Source organism: Lipotes vexillifer, unplaced genomic scaffold, assembly GCF_000442215.2.
Source record: "Lipotes vexillifer unplaced genomic scaffold, Lipotes_vexillifer_v1.1 scaffold1271, whole genome shotgun sequence".
NCBI lineage: Eukaryota > Metazoa > Chordata > Mammalia > Artiodactyla > Lipotidae > Lipotes > Lipotes vexillifer.
The window spans coordinates 119,570-139,366 of NW_006778557.1; the positions used below are offsets into that span (position 1 = coordinate 119,570).

General features: G+C 38.8%; 1 protein-coding gene across 1 annotated transcript in view; it reads left to right on the forward strand.

Moving 5' to 3' along the window:
• ACAD11 (acyl-CoA dehydrogenase family member 11) overlaps window positions 1-19,797 on the forward strand; it is a 93,607-nt gene that overhangs the window by 62,168 nt on the left and 11,642 nt on the right. The window contains 4 exon segments of the mRNA XM_007451695.1: window positions 7,571-7,637; window positions 8,564-8,649; window positions 11,645-11,716; window positions 12,613-12,767. Coding sequence (XP_007451757.1) covers window positions 7,571-7,637; window positions 8,564-8,649; window positions 11,645-11,716; window positions 12,613-12,767 — 380 coding nt within the window.

Below are 19,797 nucleotides of genomic sequence, written 5' to 3' on the forward strand. Positions count from 1 at the left end.
GCTGATCTCCCTGTGCTATGCGGCTGCTTCCCACTAGCTATCTATTTTACATTTGGTAGTGTATATAGATCATTGCATTTCTAAAACTTCAACTGACACTAATGATAGGTACATGATGTAAGAAATCATCACACTGGATAAGTGAAGACCTGGTTTTAGCAAAGTTTAAAGGAGAGAACTCTAGGGGAGTGCCATGTCTAGTGTGATGGAAAAAGCAACTAAAATTGACCTTCTCACAGATAACAAATAAAAAGCTACAAAAAATAACTACCTGAAGAGTCTGGGGAGTGACCAAAGACAGGCTGATTTTGTAGCAGAGTCAGAATTTGGAAGACGAGACAGGCGCTAGGTCTCATTTTAAGGCTTTGGCCTAGGGACTTCCTTGATGGTGCAGCAGTTAAGAATCTGCCTGCCAATGCAGGGAACACGGGTTCAAGCCCTGGTCTGGGAAGATCTCACATGCCGTGGAGCAACTAAGCCCATGCACCACAACTACTGCGCCTCCACTCTAGAGCCCAAGAGCCACAACTACTGAATCCCATGAACCTAGAGCCCATGCTCCACAACAAGGGAAGCCACCTCAAAGAGAAGCCCACACACCGCAACGAAGAGTAGCCCCTGCTTGCCGCAACTAGAGAAAGCCTGCAGGGAGCACATGAAGACTCAATGCGGCCAAAAAAAAAAGCTTTGGCCTAAGTACACAATGTGGTGTGATAATGCTGAAGCTTCTCTAGATAACTCGGGTTTGTGTCCTAAGGAACCAGAGGACAGTGTCTGGGGCAGCCATCACTCCCAGAAAATAATAGAATAGGGTGAGATTCCAGGAATGAAGAAACCTGGAAAAAGTGAGCTCTGTTTCACATGTAAACTTTGCCCAAGTCTCTGGCTTACTCGTGACCCAAAGTGATTCACAGGGCAGACTCAAAGCACCTTGCAGCTAAATAAAAAAAGCTAAACTGAAATGTGACCTCCCATTCACCTTAATTGAGGCAGACTCTGAAGTTTGACTCTACTTCAGTTAATTGCCCTATAAAACAAAAACATTAATGCTTTTCAGAGAGATAGAACAGAGTCTTCAAAACAAAGGAATCACAATATCCAGAATACAATCTAAAATTACTAATCATCATTACTCATCAAATGAAGAACCAGGAAAACATGATCCACTTTCAAGGGGAAAGCCCAACCCTCCAAATGACTCAGATGTTGGAATTATCAGGCAAGGACTTAAGACAGCTATTATAAATTTGCTCAGTGAGGTTAAGAAAAAGAAAAAGAAAAAATCAGAAGATAATAGAAAACATGAAAAAGATGTAATTAGAAATATTAGAATTGAAAAGTAAAATACCTGAAAAGAATTCATTGAATGGGCTTAATAGTATAATGGAGATGACAGAGGAAAGAGTTAATGAACTTGAAGACAGACCATTAGGAATTATCCAATTTGAAGAAAAGATGGAAAGAAATGAACAGTCTTAGGAAACTGTGGGACGATATCAAAAGGTCTAAACTATGTGTACTTGGAGTTCCAGAAGAAGAGGCAAGAAGGAGAGATGGCCATTTAAAAGAAGAACATCCGTATAATGGAATATTATCCAGTGCTAAAAAGAAAGGAGCTACCAAGCCATGAAAAGACATGGAGAAACTTTAAATGCCTATTATTAAGTGAAAAGGCTATGATTCCAACTATATGACATTCTGGAGAAGACAAAACTCTCTGGAGACAGTAAGAAGATCAGTTGTTGCCAGGATTGGGGGTGGGGAGGGATGAGAAGGTGGAGCACAGAGGATTTTTAGGACAGTGAGATATATAATGATGGGTACATGTCATTATACCTTTGCCAAAACCCATAGAATGTACAACATCAAGAATGATCAGTAAAGTGTATACAGGTCTATGAAAATACTGTGGAATAAGCCCAGGAAGGATGGATAGTGTTCCAGTGGTTCCTTCTGTAAGTAAAAACAATCAGAGCGCAGGCTTTAAATGCTCAAAGTGTGATGGGAACCTTTATCAAGTAACAGTCAATAGAAAGTTAAGAACCAGTCTTAGAGATTTATTCAATGCCAGTTCTTGCCATCATGTTTTTTCTGTTTTGTTTTGTTTTTGTTTTTTGGCTGCGCTGTGCAATTTGCAGGATCTCAGTTCCCCAACCAGGGATTGAACCCGGGCCACTGGCAGTGAAAGCCCAGAATCCTAACCACTAGGCCACCAGGGAACTCCCTTCTTGCCATCATTTTGAAATTGATAAACTGAGCATAGTTCAGAAAGCAACCTGATGCCTTTATGGGAGATGGAGCCACATTAGTGCTCTGCATGGGTTCACCGCTGCAGGAGAACGTTATGTTTTCTCTTAAAGGCAAAATGCTTGTAGTTTTGTCTTTTTACTTTGTATTTACTTTTAAAGTTGCACTTGGTCACCTACCAGTGTATACAAAATCCTATATTTGGGATGATTTTTCTATAATAAAATGTTATCATTTAAAAAAAAAGAATGAACTATAATGTAAACTATGAACTTTGGGTGGTTATGATGCTCAATGTAGGTTCATCACTTGTAAAAAGCGTACCACTCTGGTAGGCAGTATTGATAATGGGGGAAGCTATGTATGGAGGTGGGAAGGGGGATATGGGAAATCTCTGTACCCTCCCCTCAATTTTGCTCTGAACCTAAAACTGCTCTAAAATTATATATATATATATATATATTATACAAAATTCTAGAAATCCTATAACTGCCATTTATTATTGGTTGGTATACAATAAGTATGTTTAACCTGAATTAAAGGCCTTTGTTATCTAAAATCAATACACATACTGCAGACTTTTGGAAGGCATTGTAAAGTGTTCTACTTGGACAACATTAAATTTCTTTTGTATTTGTGAAGATGCTTATGTTTTTCTTTTAACAAAAAGCAGAACTATTTCTTTTCAATATAAAAACCTTCTATTGAATTTGCTTTGAAGCAACTGGTAATAAGATTATGATGCAAAAGCACAGAAGGGTGGAGAAAATGGTCTTGCCCTTTATCTTATATATAATATGTCATATTTGTCTTAGCCCCAGGATAAGGCAATAACTCATATATTTGGGAAAAAATAGGAGACAATTTTGCTTAACATATTTATTATGTGATTACAGTGTTGCATCAAATGGCCAATTTAATGCTGTTTTTTTTTAAATGTTCTGCTCCAGTTAGTTAAAAGGTTTCCTTCCCTTCCTTTCTAGTCATTAGATAAAATCGTATATGTATATATGATTGCAAGTTCTGACAATTCCTTTGGCTTTAGCCATGGAGAAAGCAGTCTTGTGATTCAAGCTGTAAATCAGTTTAAGGTATTTCCTTATTCCACTACCAGCCTGGGGATGAACAGAATCACCCATTTTAGGCACACTGCCTCCCTCCCTTCCCCTCTGTTTCCCAGATGAAATCTATTTTTAGTGTTTTTATCATTTTAGGCATTTCATAAGGCAGAGGTGTGTATGTAGGATTTCTGGAGTTATGTATTATCACTTAGAAGTGGGGAAGTGCCACACTATATGCAGGAAATGGCCTCCACAGTCCAAAGATAAAACATTTAGATTAAAGGGAGATTAGGAAAGAGAAAGAACATACTGCAGTTTATTCAGCAGTTCTCTCAGTTTCCTTCTCCGAATTAGGATCTACAGATTTATTCACAAGATAATAGGCTGTTTTATTTTTAATTTTTTAAAAAAGTAGTAGTAGTTATTGTTATTCAATTAGAAATGGTAACAAATCTGAAAATATTTAAGAGCATACTGTTTCCCATCCCTTCACACAACAATACCATACCCTAGAGAAGACTCTAGGTTTCTGTTTTTAGTTCTCTGGTTTCTGCTATAATTTTAGGTAAAATGTTTCTTTCTCTCTTCCAGTATATTCATTTTAGACACTACTTATCGATTCCCCAATTTGATTAAGAACAGTTTCACTCATGTGTTATAACTCTCTGCCCTTTCATAATGTAGACATTTATTATTTCAATTTTTTGATTGATTACTTTTTACACTTTAGATGATATCTCTAAATTTCTCCTCTGCATCCCCATTCCACAGAATCTCTTCAAGCTCCTCTTTATAACCTAAAGATACATGCGTGCACCTACCCCTTTCTCTACCTTTTATTCTTCCCTTCCATATTTTACCTTATGTCAGCCACAGCTTCTACTTTTACATTGTCAGAATTACTAACATTTATTTCTGTCTTGCAACCATAATCATTGTTGACCACAGAATGACTCTAAACTTTGAAAACAAACACTTACCTTATAGGACTATGCTAATATTGTTCAATGCTGGTCTCAGTAGTGTATTAGATTTCATGTCCCTCTCTAACTGATTCAATATAATATCACCTTGGCCCGTGTAAGGAGAGTGTTTCTAAGCATCAACATCAGTTAAAATAGTTTTACACTCTATGTATTACTTAAATTCATGCCATACTGTAGTTTCTTTTTTATTTAGACCATGGTTAACTTATACATTTACAAATTATTTTCCTGCAGTTTCTAATTGCCATTTTTCTTTCATTTCATTATTTGCTATTATATTTCCTTCCCCTTATCCATACACACACACACACACCTTTAAATTGTAATTTTAATTCTATTGAGTTCTTTCTTTTTTGGAGACCTCTCTCCTGGAGTCTTTAGTCTTCCTATTCCAATCAGTTTTACAGTTTCTTTATTTTGGTCAGTCATTCTCTTTAATGCTGCAGACTCTTCACATATTACAGATCCTTGTTTTTCTATTCATACTTAAGAAAAAAGGAAGAGTAGCTGGTTGAGGTTTCCTTTGTTTTAACAGCTCTTTTCCAGCCATTTTTCTCTCCTGAGTAGCAGTTCTGCAAGGAAACTTTTGGTGGAGCTGGGCTGGGACTCACTTTAGAGTCTGATGTTGGGAAGCTATCTTTCAGGCTACAGGCCCCCAGGTCTCAGAATGACTTTATGCCACCTGTTACATTTGCCCAACTATAAATACTGGATTAATCCTCCTTTGGTAGCCTCACTTCTCAGTCATAACTTCTTACTCCAGAGTCAGAACCCTCTCCCTTTGCAGTTCCTTACATCATTTGCTAGGCTCTGACTTCTCTGTGCATTTCATTGGTCAACTTGCCTCTATCTGTTCCCCAGATACTTATTGAAAGCTCTCATTTGTTGGTGGCCACCAACACCCCTAATCCTGTTGCCTCACATTCTTTACTTCCTTTACTGTTATGGTTATGCCTTCATTATAATTTTATGTTTTTATTTCAATGGGATCTCAGGAGCAATGGGAGATAAACACATATTTCTGCTATCTTGAATCTCTCCAAGTTGGTTTTAGAAAAGCTATCAATTGAGTTTCTGTTCTAAACTCTAGGAAATATTAGATTGTTTCCACTTTATAGTTTTCTTTGTTTATTTAGTATCTCCTCATATAGACGGAAAACACTGCAAGAGCTGTAGTTGTGCTTTCTGTTTCATCCATTTCTTCTATAGAGCCAGAGATTCAATTGTAAGGAGTTTCAAAATTTCAGATGTAAGTGCCAATGTTTAAAGTAGACCACTTTTCTCTAGTTTTTCTATTCATTTTTACCCTCTCTTCTCTTTCTTTACCTCTGCTTGCCTTGGTCTCTGTTTCTCAACTAATCATCTTTCTTCTAGCACTGCTTCTTCACTATGTCCTTTTCCCAATCCCCTCAATCTATAGAGTTAAGGCATCTCTTTCCTCTGGGCCCTATCCTCCTTTATTCCTCATGTTCACTATTATGTGACCTATTTGCAGACATTTCAGTGTGCCACCCATGTTTCTCCTTTATATCTTTGCTACATATTTAGGTCTCCCAGGAATACTCTGAATAGTTTTGCAATTCAGCAGTTTCCAACTCATGGCCAACCTTGCTTCATCCCTGCTCTCATTCCCTCCTCTCCCCATATTATTTTGAAATAAATCCCAGACATCACATTAGTTCTTTCACAAACATTTCAGTGTGTATCTCAATATGGGTGCTTTTAAAAATGTAACCACAAAACCATTAGCACACCTAAAATTACTTAATATCATTACATATCATTACATATTCAAATTTCTAACGTTTCATAATTGTGATTAATGCTTTTTAGTTTGTTTAATTGAATTAGGATCCAAATAAGGTCTAAAATTTCCTGTTGGTTGATACTCTTTTTAAGTCTCTTTCATCTCTTTTTATCTGTAAGCTCCCTTTCCTTTTTCCCTATCCCTCTTTTTTCCTTTTTACTGCAATTTAATTGTTGAAGAAACTGGATTATGTGTCTTGTAGATTTCCCACCATCTGGATCTCACTGATTACATCCTTGCAGTGGCCTTTAATATGTCCCATAGAGTTTATCCTTTAAATTCTGGGATTTTATGGTGTTATTCTACTATTTGGCATAATTCCTAACATTTCAGATTTTATCTTCATATGATTTCACATCTCCTAAAACCACTTTTTATAAGAAGTTATGTGTTTAACTTAATCTGACCCAGTTGCTTGCAGTCTTATAATTAGAACACCAGTTAAATGGTAGTTTCCCTGAGGGACTAGGTGCTTAGACTGGTGAAAATGAAACTTACTTTTTGCAAGAAGGCCCCTTTGGGGAATTGCCATAGACCTTAAACTGTAGTTAAATAAAAGCTTACATTAAAATGAAAATAGCTTTATATTTTCAAATTTTGACCCTTAATAAATCAATGAATGAAAACCTAGGCTTACTGAAGGTGGACTCAGAGCCTCATATATGTGGACAGCTCCAAGTAAACCATCTTCAGCTACTCCATAGCATAACTAGGGCAAATGATGTAATCTGGGATAGGTACTGAAATCCTCAGACTCACCCTCACCTGGGGAAATTAGGTCTTTCTCAGTCACTGGTTGCGGAGTAAATATCGAGTTTTAGTACTTCTTGTCCATATGTCAGAAAATATGGGATCTAAACGGGAGGAAATATGCTAGAAGAAGTTCACAACCTTTCTAGCATGCTGATATCTGAAATGGTATGAATGGGAGAGCTGTCATTTTGTCTTAAGGGCTGCAGTTCTTTCATGGCTTCTTTCTTTCTTTTTTATTTATTTATTTTTTTGCGGTACGCGGGCCTCTCACTGCTGTGACCTCTCCCGCCGCGGAGCGCAGGCTCCGGACGCGCAGGCCCAGCGGCCACGGCCCACGGGACCAGCTGCTCCGCGGCACGTGGGATCCTCCCAGACCAGAGCACGAACCCGCGCCCTCTGCATCGGCAGGCGGACTCTCGACCACTGCGCCACCAGGGAAGTCCCTCAGGGCTTCTTTGACTTCTGGTTCTTTTCGTGCAGCAGCTCTCATTGAGAAGTCCATTCTTGGCCTTGGCTAGTGATTTTTCTTGGGTGATATACAGTTTTGTACATAGCATTGTTTTTTTTTAATGAATTAAGGGTTTTCTTCCTGTATGTTTGTTTGTTTGTTTGTTTTCCCAGAGGTAAACTTAGAAAGATTAGAACTTTTACGGTGAAATGTCAGGCTAAAAATTTCTTTTTATGGTGTATTGTTCTCATTTTCTCTCTGGTTTTAGGAGCTGGGAATCCAAAGTGCAAAATTGCAATTGTTATGGGAAAAAGTAGCAATAACTGTGTAACCAGGTAATAAAACAATAGTGATTGAGAAATCTATGAGGAATAAGAGTAGGTCTTTCTCTGTATCCACTTAATTTACATAAAATGCACCATTTGGGGGCTTCCCTGGTGGCGCAGTGGTTGCGAGTCCGCCTGCCGATGCTAGGGGACACGGGTTCGAGCCCTGGTCTGGGAAGATCCCACATACCGCGGAGCAGCTAGGCCCGTGAGCCACAGCTACTGAGCCTGCGCATCTGGAGCTTGTGCTCCGCAACAAGAGAGGCCGCGACAGTGAGAGGCCCGCGCACCGCGATGAAGAGTGGCCCCCACTTGCTGCAACTGGAGAAAGCCCTCGCACATAAACGAAGACCCAACACAGCCAAAAATAAATAAATTAATTTAAAAAAAAATGCACCATTTGGGCTCACAAATCATAATGTAAAATATATTATGACATTAGATGTCACATGTTTGTATTTCACAATTATTTTGCTAAAAGATATATTTAGAAAACATTTTAGGGAGTGTTGCTATGCATTCTTCACTGTGGAATTTCCTGTATTAAAAGTGTTGCTGAATCCTCAAAGCTGTTTGGATCAGATTATAAGATATATAAAATTTTTCAAAACTGTTTGTAAGTTAGACATTTAGATCCAAGGCAATAGTCTTGAAATGTTTAATGTATTGAATATCAGTTGCCAGTTACCACTTTGAGCAATGAGAAGCCTCAGTTAAATAACTTTCAAATATTTTAAAATCATCATTGTTCCAGATCACAGCCTGCATCTGAGTGTACTTAATGTATGTTTTTTACACAGTTCCCATTCCAAACATCATTGCTTACATAATTACATGATAACAACAATGAAAAAATGAGTTGAGACTCTGCCTAACATCGGTTTTATTTTTCCACTTAGCACACTTTTCCTAACATCTGTTTTCCTTTTGACCAGACACAAACAGCACAGCATGATTCTTGTTCCCATCAACACACCTGGAGTAGAAGTAATAAGGCCCTTGTCTGTTTTTGGCTACCTGGGTAAGTACTCAATCAACCTGTCCGTGTATTTGCAAGCAGGAAGACTAGAATATGCAGTAACACTGAAGGGACTAGGTAGCATTTTTTAAAAAATATTTATTTATTTATTTGGCTGCATCGGGTCTTAGTTGTGGCACACAAGATCTTCATTGTGGCATGTGGGATCTTTCGTTGCAGTGGGCAGGCTCTCTAGTCATGGTGCACAGGCTCTAGAGAGCGCGGGCTTAGTAGTTGCGGCACGTGGGCTTAGTTGCCCCACAGCATGTGGGATCTTAGTTCCCTGACCACGGATCAAACACACGTCCCCTGCATTGGAAGGTGGATTCTTAACCACTGGACCACCAGGGAAGTCCCCAGATAGCATTTTAATGCACAAGATGGGTTCTTAGAAATTTTTTGACGCTTAATAAAAATACGAGTGGAGTTCAGAATAGAACAAATAAAAAGAGAGGTAGTGCAGCATTCTACCACGTTTTGTCTGCTTTTGGGAAAGGGCAGACTGGTATTCAAGGAATAACGACTCTGTCTTCCAGTCTTCTCTTCATCATCCAGGAGAATAGATTAATGAAATACACCTGGAAAATTAAATCTAGGTAACCCATAGTAACATTCATTTTTGTTTCAAGTTTAGCTTTCTTAGTCAATCAACCTCAAGAGCTATTAATAAGCAATGGGTTTTGACTGATTTGAATGCAAAACTTTTCCTTCCTTCTGTCCTTGGGTGGAATTTCTAAGAAACAAGGATACTTTTGCTCAGGCTCATGTTCACTGTTTCCTTGCCAATCAGGTTGCTCACTCAGCAAGTATTTGTTGAGTGCTGAGCACCGTTCCATGTACTTAGAATACATTAGTGAACACAGTAGACCAAGATCTCTGCCCTTGTGGAGCTTACATGCTGGGGGAAGGAGATAGAGAATAAATACAAACATGTAAATAAGAAGTTGTCAGAAGAAGCTGTCAGCCGGTGATAAATGTTATGAAAAAGTTTACTGAACTTCAGGTTTTGTGGTGACCCTGGCTTTCTGTTTATTGTTGAAAGTGGCTAATGAAAATATTCAAGTAGTGGATATAAGACTTGCAGTTTTATGGAACATTTGGCATCATCACTTTCTATAGGCTGCAGCTGGAGAATGCACCCACAGGTTAAGTGTGTTGGCAAACATGAAAAGATGCTCAACAACACTGATTATTAGAGAAATGCAAATCAAAACTACAATGAGGTATCACCTCACACTGGTCAGAATGGCCACCATCAAAATATCTACAAACAGTAAATGCTGGAGAGGGTGTGGAGCAAAGGGAACCCCTCCTGCACTGTCGGTGGGAATGTAAATTGATACAGCCACTATGGAGAACAGTATGGAGGTTGCTTAAAAAACTAAAACTACAACTACCATATGACACAGCAATCCCACTGCTGGGCATATACTCTGAGAAAACCATAATTCAAAAAGACACATGCACCCCAGTGTTCATTGCAGCACTATTTACAATAGCCAGGACATGGAAGCAACCTAAATGTCCATCAGCAGATGAATGGATAAAAAAGATGTGGTACATATATACAATGGAATATTACTCAGCCATTAAAAGGAATGAAATTGGGTCATTTGTAGAGATGTGGATGGACCTAGAGAGTGTCATACAGAGTGAAGTAAGTCAGAGAAACAAATATTGTATATTAATGCATATATGTGGAATCTAGAAAAATGGTATAGATGATCTTATTTGCAAAGCAGAAATGGAGACACAGACATAGAGAACAAATGTATGGATACCAAGGGAGGGGGGACGGGGGAGGAATTGGGATATTGGAATTGACACATATACACTATTGATACTATGTATAAAATAGACAACTAATGAGAACATATTGTGCAGCCCAGGGAACTCTGCTTAATGCACGTGATAACCTAAGTGGCAAGGAAATCCAAAAAAGAGGGGATATGTGTAGCTGATTAATTTTGCTGTATAGTAGAAACTAATACAACATTGTAAAGCAATTATACTCCAATAAAAATTAACTAAAAAAAAAAAGGATTGAATTATAAAGAAAAGTGTTGGCAAGATGGGGATGAACAAGCTCACAAACTGTGCATGGGAAGTTGTTGGGTTGCAGAGCAACAGCCTGAAAGACCACCAAAATGAGTTTATAATGTTGATTGGCTACAAATACCCTCCACTGTAGAGCCTATGTTTGAAATTTCAGTATGACAATTTCACCAGCACCTCTCCAACTCCCTGTGCCAAGGCCAAAAGAAACAGTGTGGACATAATTGATTATTAATGTCTATTCTGACTGGGAAAGGGTGTGGAATTATCATGAGATTATCTGAAGAATTTGGCAGGTAGGAGGGGTGATGTAAAGACAAAATGTGAATGTGTTCCCAATCTCAGTCACATGCCAGCATTTTCAAGAGGCAAACACACAGTGAACAAGCCTAGATTGGGAGCAAACATACCTGAAGGCCCAGCCTCAGCTTTGCCTCTAATGCTGAACCTGCTCTGTCCCTTCAAGCAAGTTCTTCCCATCATCATGCATTGGTTTCCACAATGGTCAAATCAGAAATTTAAATTACATTATTCACTTTCAATTTTTGAACAACTGGAACTTTTTTTTTCCAAGCAAAATTTTCTTTGGAAGCCCATATATAAAAAATTTCAAAGAAGAAGCAATAATAAAATAATAAAATAGTCTGATCGGAGCTGTGGAGCCGTCTTCCTTTTTCATAGCTCTACAACTTCAGAGAATGAGTTCAGAAACCTCTTGATGAAATGATATCTAAAATCTCTTAAAATTTCTAAAACAGTTGATAAGTTTTTTGGGCTACACAGTGCTGGGGGTTCAGGGCTCTGGTCTACCTAGGAATGTATGACATATGAGGCCTTTAAATTCCACTATCTTTGAGTAATTATATTACAGTAGATTAATTATCTGTGACTGTTTTTTTGTCAATTCATTTTGCTTTTTAAAATTTTATTCTCTATCTTATAGATAATTTCCATGGTGGACATTTTGAGATCCATTTTAATCAAGTGCGAGTTCCTGCCACCAATTTAATACTAGGTGAGATAAGTTTGGAAAAATGATTCTCTATTATTTTGTTTTAAAATATTTTCAGGTCTAAATCTGGAAAAGATACTAAGTATACCATAATTTAGACACTTTCCCCTCTTATTTACTCCATTTATAAAGGAAGATTTTTTCCTTTGGTGGATTTTCTTACATGGAAAAATAAGGTTTTATTTAAGTATTTGATGTGGTATCACATCAGTTGAAAACACAGCTAAATACAAATTTATACAGTTCAGAGCAACACACGTTTTCCTAAAACGTGATCTTCAAGCCTCTACTTGTTTTACTAAAACCTCAGTGCTTTCTGAATTCAAGTCATATACACATTAGAAGCATAAATAACTTGGAACAATGTATGCCTGAAATGACTCCATCCTCTTGCTTGTTGGAATCCTACTCAACCTTCAGGAAACACCTCTGATGCCACCTCTTTCAGGAAGGTTCTTGTGTTCCTCATCTCATCCATTCAACAAGCCCCTGATCCTGCCAGGCCCTAAGGTTACCATGATGAACAGACAGCATCTCCCTCCTTTGCCTTTCTTGTCCCTCTCCATATCCCTTATCCCTAGCATCCTTGCCCCTCTTCTAGGTTCTAAACTCGGGTCTGTGTCTTATCTACATTTGTAACCATTGCAGCACTAACAAAACAACTTATGCAGAGTAGGTACTCAAAAGACAGTTCTTAAATTTGATCCAAGTTTTTGATGCTGGTGGTTTAAAATACATAGAAATCAAAGTTCCATAAAGGTATAGTGAACCTTATTACAGAACTGACTTTTTTCCTACTGGAATGCCATTTTTATTGAGGGCATCTCATTAGTTTCTCAGGATTTGTGTAAATAACAAAAGAAATAGGCTGTGGTCATGTTATCCTTTCTTTCTCACAGGTGAAGGTAGGGGATTTGAAATTGCCCAAGGCTGCCTTGGACCTGGCAGAATCCACCACTGTATGAGAACAATAGGTTTGGCTGAACGTGCGTTGCAGATCATGTGTGAACGGGCAAAACAAAGGGTGGCCTTTAAGAAGAAACTGTATTCACATATAAGGATAATTACTTATTTGAAATTATTGTAGCCCAATGCACTACACTAACCTTGAACCAAAACAGCATTACTTGGTCAGCAAGAGATTTCCTCTGCATAAACAAGGAGAAAATATGTTTTCCACGAAACATACTTATGCCTGAATGTAAATATAATCTGACCAGAGGTAGTTATCTTTGTGAAAGATTAAATAACTCTTTAAGTGCTTCAACACCTCAGCACACAGAGTGTGGACAATTCCTTCAACTTTCCCAGACTCTCGTTCTCTAGAGAACCTTGTACAGTAGCCCTCTCTGTGGACATGAGAGGGCTGTTGTAAGGAGGAAGGAAGCCTTGTCCTTTGGCTTTCTGGAAGGAATTAGGACAGATAAATGGAGAGATATAGGAAAATAGCCTAAAACTCAGTGAAATAAGAGAGATATAAAAATGGAATGGACTGCTTTAAAAAGAAGTGAGCTTCCTGTCAATGGAGAAATGCAAGTAGAAATGGGATCAGCATTTGGTGGGATGTTCATGATATTTTGAATTCTCGTCTCTAAATTATGTACTACTGAGTCTGTTGTTTACAAAGTACAGTAAACAATATAGTTACATCCTTACATCCGGGCACTATAATCCAAATTAGACAATATTTATCAAGAGAAAAAGAGACGGTACTTCCCTGGTAGCACAGTGGTTAAGAATCTGCATGCCAGTGCAGGGGACACAGGTTCGAACCCTGGTCCGGGAAGATCCCACATGCCATGGAGCAACTAAGCCCATACGCCACAACTACTGAGCCTGTGTTCTAGAGCCCACAAGCCACAGCTACTGAGCCTGTGAGCCACAACTACTGAAGCCCACGCATCTAGAGCCTGTGCTCTAAAACAAGAAAAGCCACTGCAGTGAGAAGACTGTGTGCTACAATGAAGAGTAGCCCCCGCTCACTGCAACTAGAGAAAAACCCGCACACAGCAACAAAGACCCAACACAGCTAAAAATAAATAAATGAATAAATTTATTACAAAAAAAAAAAGAGGAAAAGACGCTATCATTTCAGACTTCCTTGCTTACAAGAAATGTTAAAGGGAGCTTTTAAGCTGAAATAGAAAACTTTTTAAGAGAAATGAGATATCCAAATCATCTCCCCAAAAGCCCTTCTAAATTTTAAGGAGGCAAGAAAAATTATTATTAAATATTTAATACTTATGATTGTTAACATGTAGTGTTAGGTCAAACTTGTAGTAATAAAATTGTATTCTAGAGAACCTCACTAGACATGTTTGCTGGACATGTGTATTTTAGTACATTTTATAAGATTGTCATAAATGTACTTTACAACCCCCTGTAAAGTACATTTGTGACAATCAGAAAAATTTTGCAGTATATTTTTTACCTTGAATTCCTATAGGCCATGTTTGCTTTTTTATGAAATATTATTCAGCGTATCTATGATTTAGTTGTAACATTGTTCTTATGGAAAAATAACAGCCTGCTTTATGGCACATACCTAGGAATAATTTGTGGAAGAACCCTTTTAGTTAACTTTGAGAGCAAGGGTTCAGCTGTTAGATGGGCACTATTGGAAGAGGTAAGAAGATGTGAATGTTTGAGGCCATGGACACAACTCCACAATGTTGCTGGAGTAGGGGCTAAAGAGTTGCTCATGGCATCAACTATCACTTCTTACACTTCCCTCTTTTCAAGATTGCCTGGGAGGAGCTTCAAGATGGCAGAAGAGTAAGACATGGAGGTCACCTTCCTCCCCACAAATACACCAGAAATACATCTACATGTGGAACAACTCCTACAGAACACCCACTGAATGCTGGCGGAAGACCTCAGACCTCCCAAAAGGCCAAAAACTCCCCACGTACCTGGGTAGGGCAAAAGAAAAAAGAAAAAACCAGAGACAAAAGAATAGGGACGGGACCTGCACCAGTGGGAAGGAGCTGTGAAGGAGGAAAGGTTTCCACACACTAGGAAGGCCCTTCGCGGGCAGAGACTGCAGGTGTCAGAGGAGGAAACTTCGGAGCCACAGAGGAGAGCGCAGCAACAGGGGTGCAGAGGGCAAAGCAGAGAGATTCCCTCACGGAGAATTGGTGCCGACCAGTACTCACCAGCCCGAGAGGTTTGTCTGCTCACCAGCCGGGGCAGGTGGGGGCTGGGAGCTGAGGCTCGGGCTTCAGAGGTCAGATCCCAGGGAGAGGACTGGGGTTCGCTGCGTGGACACAGCCTGAAGGGGCTAGTGCGCCACAGCTAGCCAGGAGGGAGTCCAGGAAAAAGTCTGGAGCTGCCGGAGAGGCAAGAGACATTTTCTTGCCTCTTTGTTTCGCGGTGCACGAGGAGAGGGAATTAAGACCGCCAACTAAATGAGCTCCAGAAACAGGTGCGTCAGCACAGACACCAGGGATGGGCATGAGACGCTAAGGCTGCTGCTGCAGCCACCAAGAAGCCTGTGAGCAAGCACAGGTCACTATCCACACCTCCCCTCCTCGGAGCCTGTGTAGCCCGCCACTGCCAGGGTCCCGTGATCCAGGGACAACTTCCCAGGAGAACACATGGCACACCTCAGGCTGTTGCAACGTCACACCACCCTCCGCCACCGCAGACTCACCCCGCGTTCCGTACCCCTCCCTCCCCTGGCCTGCGTGAGACAGAGCCCCCTAATCAGCTGCTCCTTTAACCCCATCCTGTCTAAGCGAAGAACAGATGCCCTCAGGTGACCTACATGCAGAGGCGGGGCCAAATCCAAAGCTGAACCCCAGGAGCTGTGCAAACAAAGAAGAGAAAGGGAAATCTCTCCCAGCAGCCTCAGGAGCAGCAGATTAAATCTCCACAATCAACTTGATGTACCCTACATCTCTGGAATTCCTGAATAGACAATGAATCATCCCAAAATTGAGGTGGTGGACTTTGGGAGCAATGATATATTTTTTTTTTCCTTTTTCTCTTTTTGGGAGTGTGTATGTATATGTTTCTGTATGTGATTTTGTCTGTATATCTTTGCTTTTACCATTTGTCCTAGGGTTCTATCTGTCCGGTTTTTGTTTTTGTTTTTTTTTCACTATAGTTTTTAGTGCTTGTTATCATTGGTGGATTTGTTTTTAGGTTTGGTTGCTCTCTTCTTTCTTTCTTTTTTTTTATTACTTAAATTTTTTTTCAATACTTATTTTTTATTTTATTATTTTATTTATTTATTTATTTTTCTTTCTTTCCTTTTTTCTCCCTTTTATTCTGAGCCATGTGGATGACAGGATCTTGCTGCTCCAGCCAGGCGTCAGGCCTGTGCCTCTGAGGTGGGAGAGCCGAATTCAGGACATTGGTCCACTAGAGACCTCCCAGCTCCACATAATATCAAATGGCGAGAATCTCCCAGAGATCTCCATCTCAACCCCAAGACCCAACAACTCCACTCAACAACCAGCAAGCTACAGTGTTGGACACCCTATGCCAAACAACTAGCAAGACAGGAGCAAAACCCTACCAATTAGCAGAGAGGCTGCCTAAAATCATGATAAGGTCACAGACACCACAAAACACACCACCAGAGGCAGACCTGCCCACCAAAAAGACAAGATCCACCCTCATCCACCAGAACACAGGCAGTAGTCCCCTCCAACAGGAGGCTGACACAACCCACTGAACAAACCTTGGCCACTGGGGCCAGACAGCAAAAACAACAGGAACTACGAACCTGCAGCCTGTGAAAAGGAGACTCCCAAACCCAGTAAGTTAAGCAAAATGAGAAGACAGAGAAATACATAGCAGATGAAGGAGCAAGGTAAAAACCCACTAGACCAAACAAATGAAGAGGAAATAGGCAGTCTACCTGAAAAAGAATTCAGAATAATGATAGTAAAGATGATCCAAAATCTTGGAAATGGAATGGAGAAAATACAAAAAACATTTAACAAGGAACTAGAAGAACTAAACAGCAAACAAACAATGATGAACAACACAATAAATGAAATTTAAAATTCTCTAGAAGGAATCAATAGCAGAATAACTGAGGCACAAGAATGGATAAGTGACTTGGAAGATAATATAGTGGAAATAACTACTGCAGAGCAGAATAAAGAAAAAAGAATGAAAAGAATTGAGGACAGTCTCAGAGAACTCTGGGACAACATTAAATGCACCAACATTTGAATTATAGGGGTCCCAGAAGAAGAAGAGAAAAAGAAAGGGACTGAGAAAATATTTGAAGAGATTATAGTTGAAAACTTCCCTAATATGGGAAAGGAAATAGTTAAGTCCAGGAAAGGCAGAGAGTCACATACAGGATAATTCCAAGGTGAAACACGCCAAGACACATATTAACCAAACTATCAAAAATTAAATACAAAGAAAAAATATTAAATGCAGCAAGGGAAAAACAACAAATAACATACAAGGGAATCCCCATAAGGTTAACAGCTGATCTTTCAGCAGAAACTCTGCAAGCCAGAAGGGAGTGGCAGTACATATTTAAAGTGATGAAAGGGAAAAACCTACAACTAAGATTACCCAGCAAGGATCTCATTCAGATTCGAAGGAGAAACTAAAACCTTTGCTGACAAGCAAAAGCTAGCAGAACTCAGCACCACCAAACCAGCTTTACAACAAATGCTAAAGGAACTTCTCTAGGCAGGAAACTCAAGAGAAGGAAAAGACCTACAATAACAAACCCAAAACAATTAAGAAAATGGTAATAGGAACATATATATCGATAATTACTTTAAAGGTAAATGGATTAAATGCTCCAACCAAAAGCCCTACACTGGCTGAAAGGATACAAAAACAAAACCCATATATATGCTGTCTACAAGAGACCCACTTCAGACCTAGGGACACATACAGACTGAAAGTGAGGGGATGGAGAAAGGTATTCCATGCAAATGAAAATCAACAGAAAGCTGGAGTAGCAATCCTTATATCAGACAAAATAGACTTTAAAATAAAGACTATTACAAGAGACAAAGAAGGACACTACATAATGATCAAGGGATCAATCCAAGAAGAAGATATAACAATTGTAAATATTTATGCACCCAACATAGGAGCACCTCAATACATAAGGCAAATACTAACAGCCATAAAAGGGGAAATCGACAGTAACACAATCATAGTAAGGGACTTTAACACCCCACTTTCACCAATGGACAGATCATCCAAGATTAAAATTAATAAGGAAACACAAGCTTTAAATGATACATTAAACAAGATGGACTTAATTGATATTTATAGGACATTCCATCCAAAAACAACAGAACACACTTTCTTCTCGGCTTCTCATGGAATTTTCTCCAGGATGCATCATATCTTGGGTCACAAATCAAGCATCAGTAAATTTAAGAAAATTGAAATCATATTAAGTATTTTTTCCTACTACAATGCTATGAGACTAGATGTCAATTACAGGAAAAAAAGCAGTAAAAAATACAACATATGGAGGCTAAACAAATACACTACTTAATAACCAAGACATCACTGAAAAAATCAGACGGGAAATCAAAAAATACCTAGAAACAAATGAAAATGAAAACAGATGGCCCACAACTTTTGCGATGCAGCAAAAGCACTTCTAAGAGGGACGTTTATAGCAATACAATCCTACCTTCAAAAACAAAAAACATCTCAAATAAACAGCCTAACCTTACACCTAAAGCAATTAGAGAAAGAAGAACAAAAAAACCCCAAAGTTAGCAGAAGGAAAGAAATCATAAATATCAGATCAGAAATAAATGAAAAAGAAATGAAGGAAACAATAGCAAAGATCAATAAAACTAAAAGCTGGTTCTTTGAGAAGATAAACAAAATTGATAAACCATTAGCCAGACTCATCAAGAAAAAGAGGGAGAGAACTCAAATCAATAGAATCAGAAATGAAAAAGGAAAAGTAACTACTGACACTGCAGAGATACAAAGGATCATAAGCGATTACTCTATGCCAATAAAATGGACAACTTGGAAGAAATGGAAAAGTTCTTAGAAAAGCAGAACCTTCTGAGATTGAACCAGGAAGAAATAGAAAATACAAATAGACAAATCACAAACACTGAAATTTAAACTGTGATTAAAAATCTTCCAACAAACAAAAGCCCAGGACCAGATGGCTTCACAGGCGAATTCTATCAAACATTTAGAGAAGAGCTAACACCTTTCCTTCTCAAACTCTTCCAAACTATAGCAGACGGAGGAACACTCCCAAACTCATTCTATGAGGCCACCATCACCTTGATACCAAAACCAGACAGATGTCACAAAGAAAGAAAACTACAGGGCAATATCACTGATGAACATAGATGCAAAAATCCTCAACAAAATACTAGCAAACAGAATCCAACAGCACATTAAAAGGATCATACACCATGATCAAGTGGGGTTTATCCCAGGAATGCAAGGATTCTTCAATATATGCAAATCAATCAATGTGATAAACCATATTAACAAATTGAAGAAGAAAAACCATATGATAATCTCAACAGATGCAGAAAAAGCTTTTGAAAAAATTCAACACCAATTTATGATAAAAACCCTCCAGGAAGTAGGCATAGAGGCAACTTCCCTCAGCATAATAAAGGCCATATATAACAAACCCACAGCCAACATCATACTCAATGGTGAAAAACTGAAACCCTTTCCACTAAGATCAGGAACAAGACAAGGTTGCCCACCCTCACCACTGTTATTCAACATTGTTTTGGAAGTTTTAGCCACAGCAATCAGAGAAGAAAAGGAAATAGAAGGAATCCAAATCGGAAAAGAAGAAGTAAAGCTGTCACTGTGTGCAGATGACATGATGCTATACATAGAGAATCCTAAAGATGTTACCAGAAAATTACTTGAGCTAATCAATGAATCTGGTAAAGTAGTGGGATACAAAATTAATGCACAGAAATCTCTTGCATTCCTATATACTAATGATGAAAAAATCTGAAAGTGAAATTAAGGAAACACTCCCATTTACCATTGCAACAAAAAGAATAAAAATCTAGGAATAAACCTACCTAAGGAGACAAAAGACCTGTATGCAGAAAATTATAAGACACTGATGAAAGAAATTA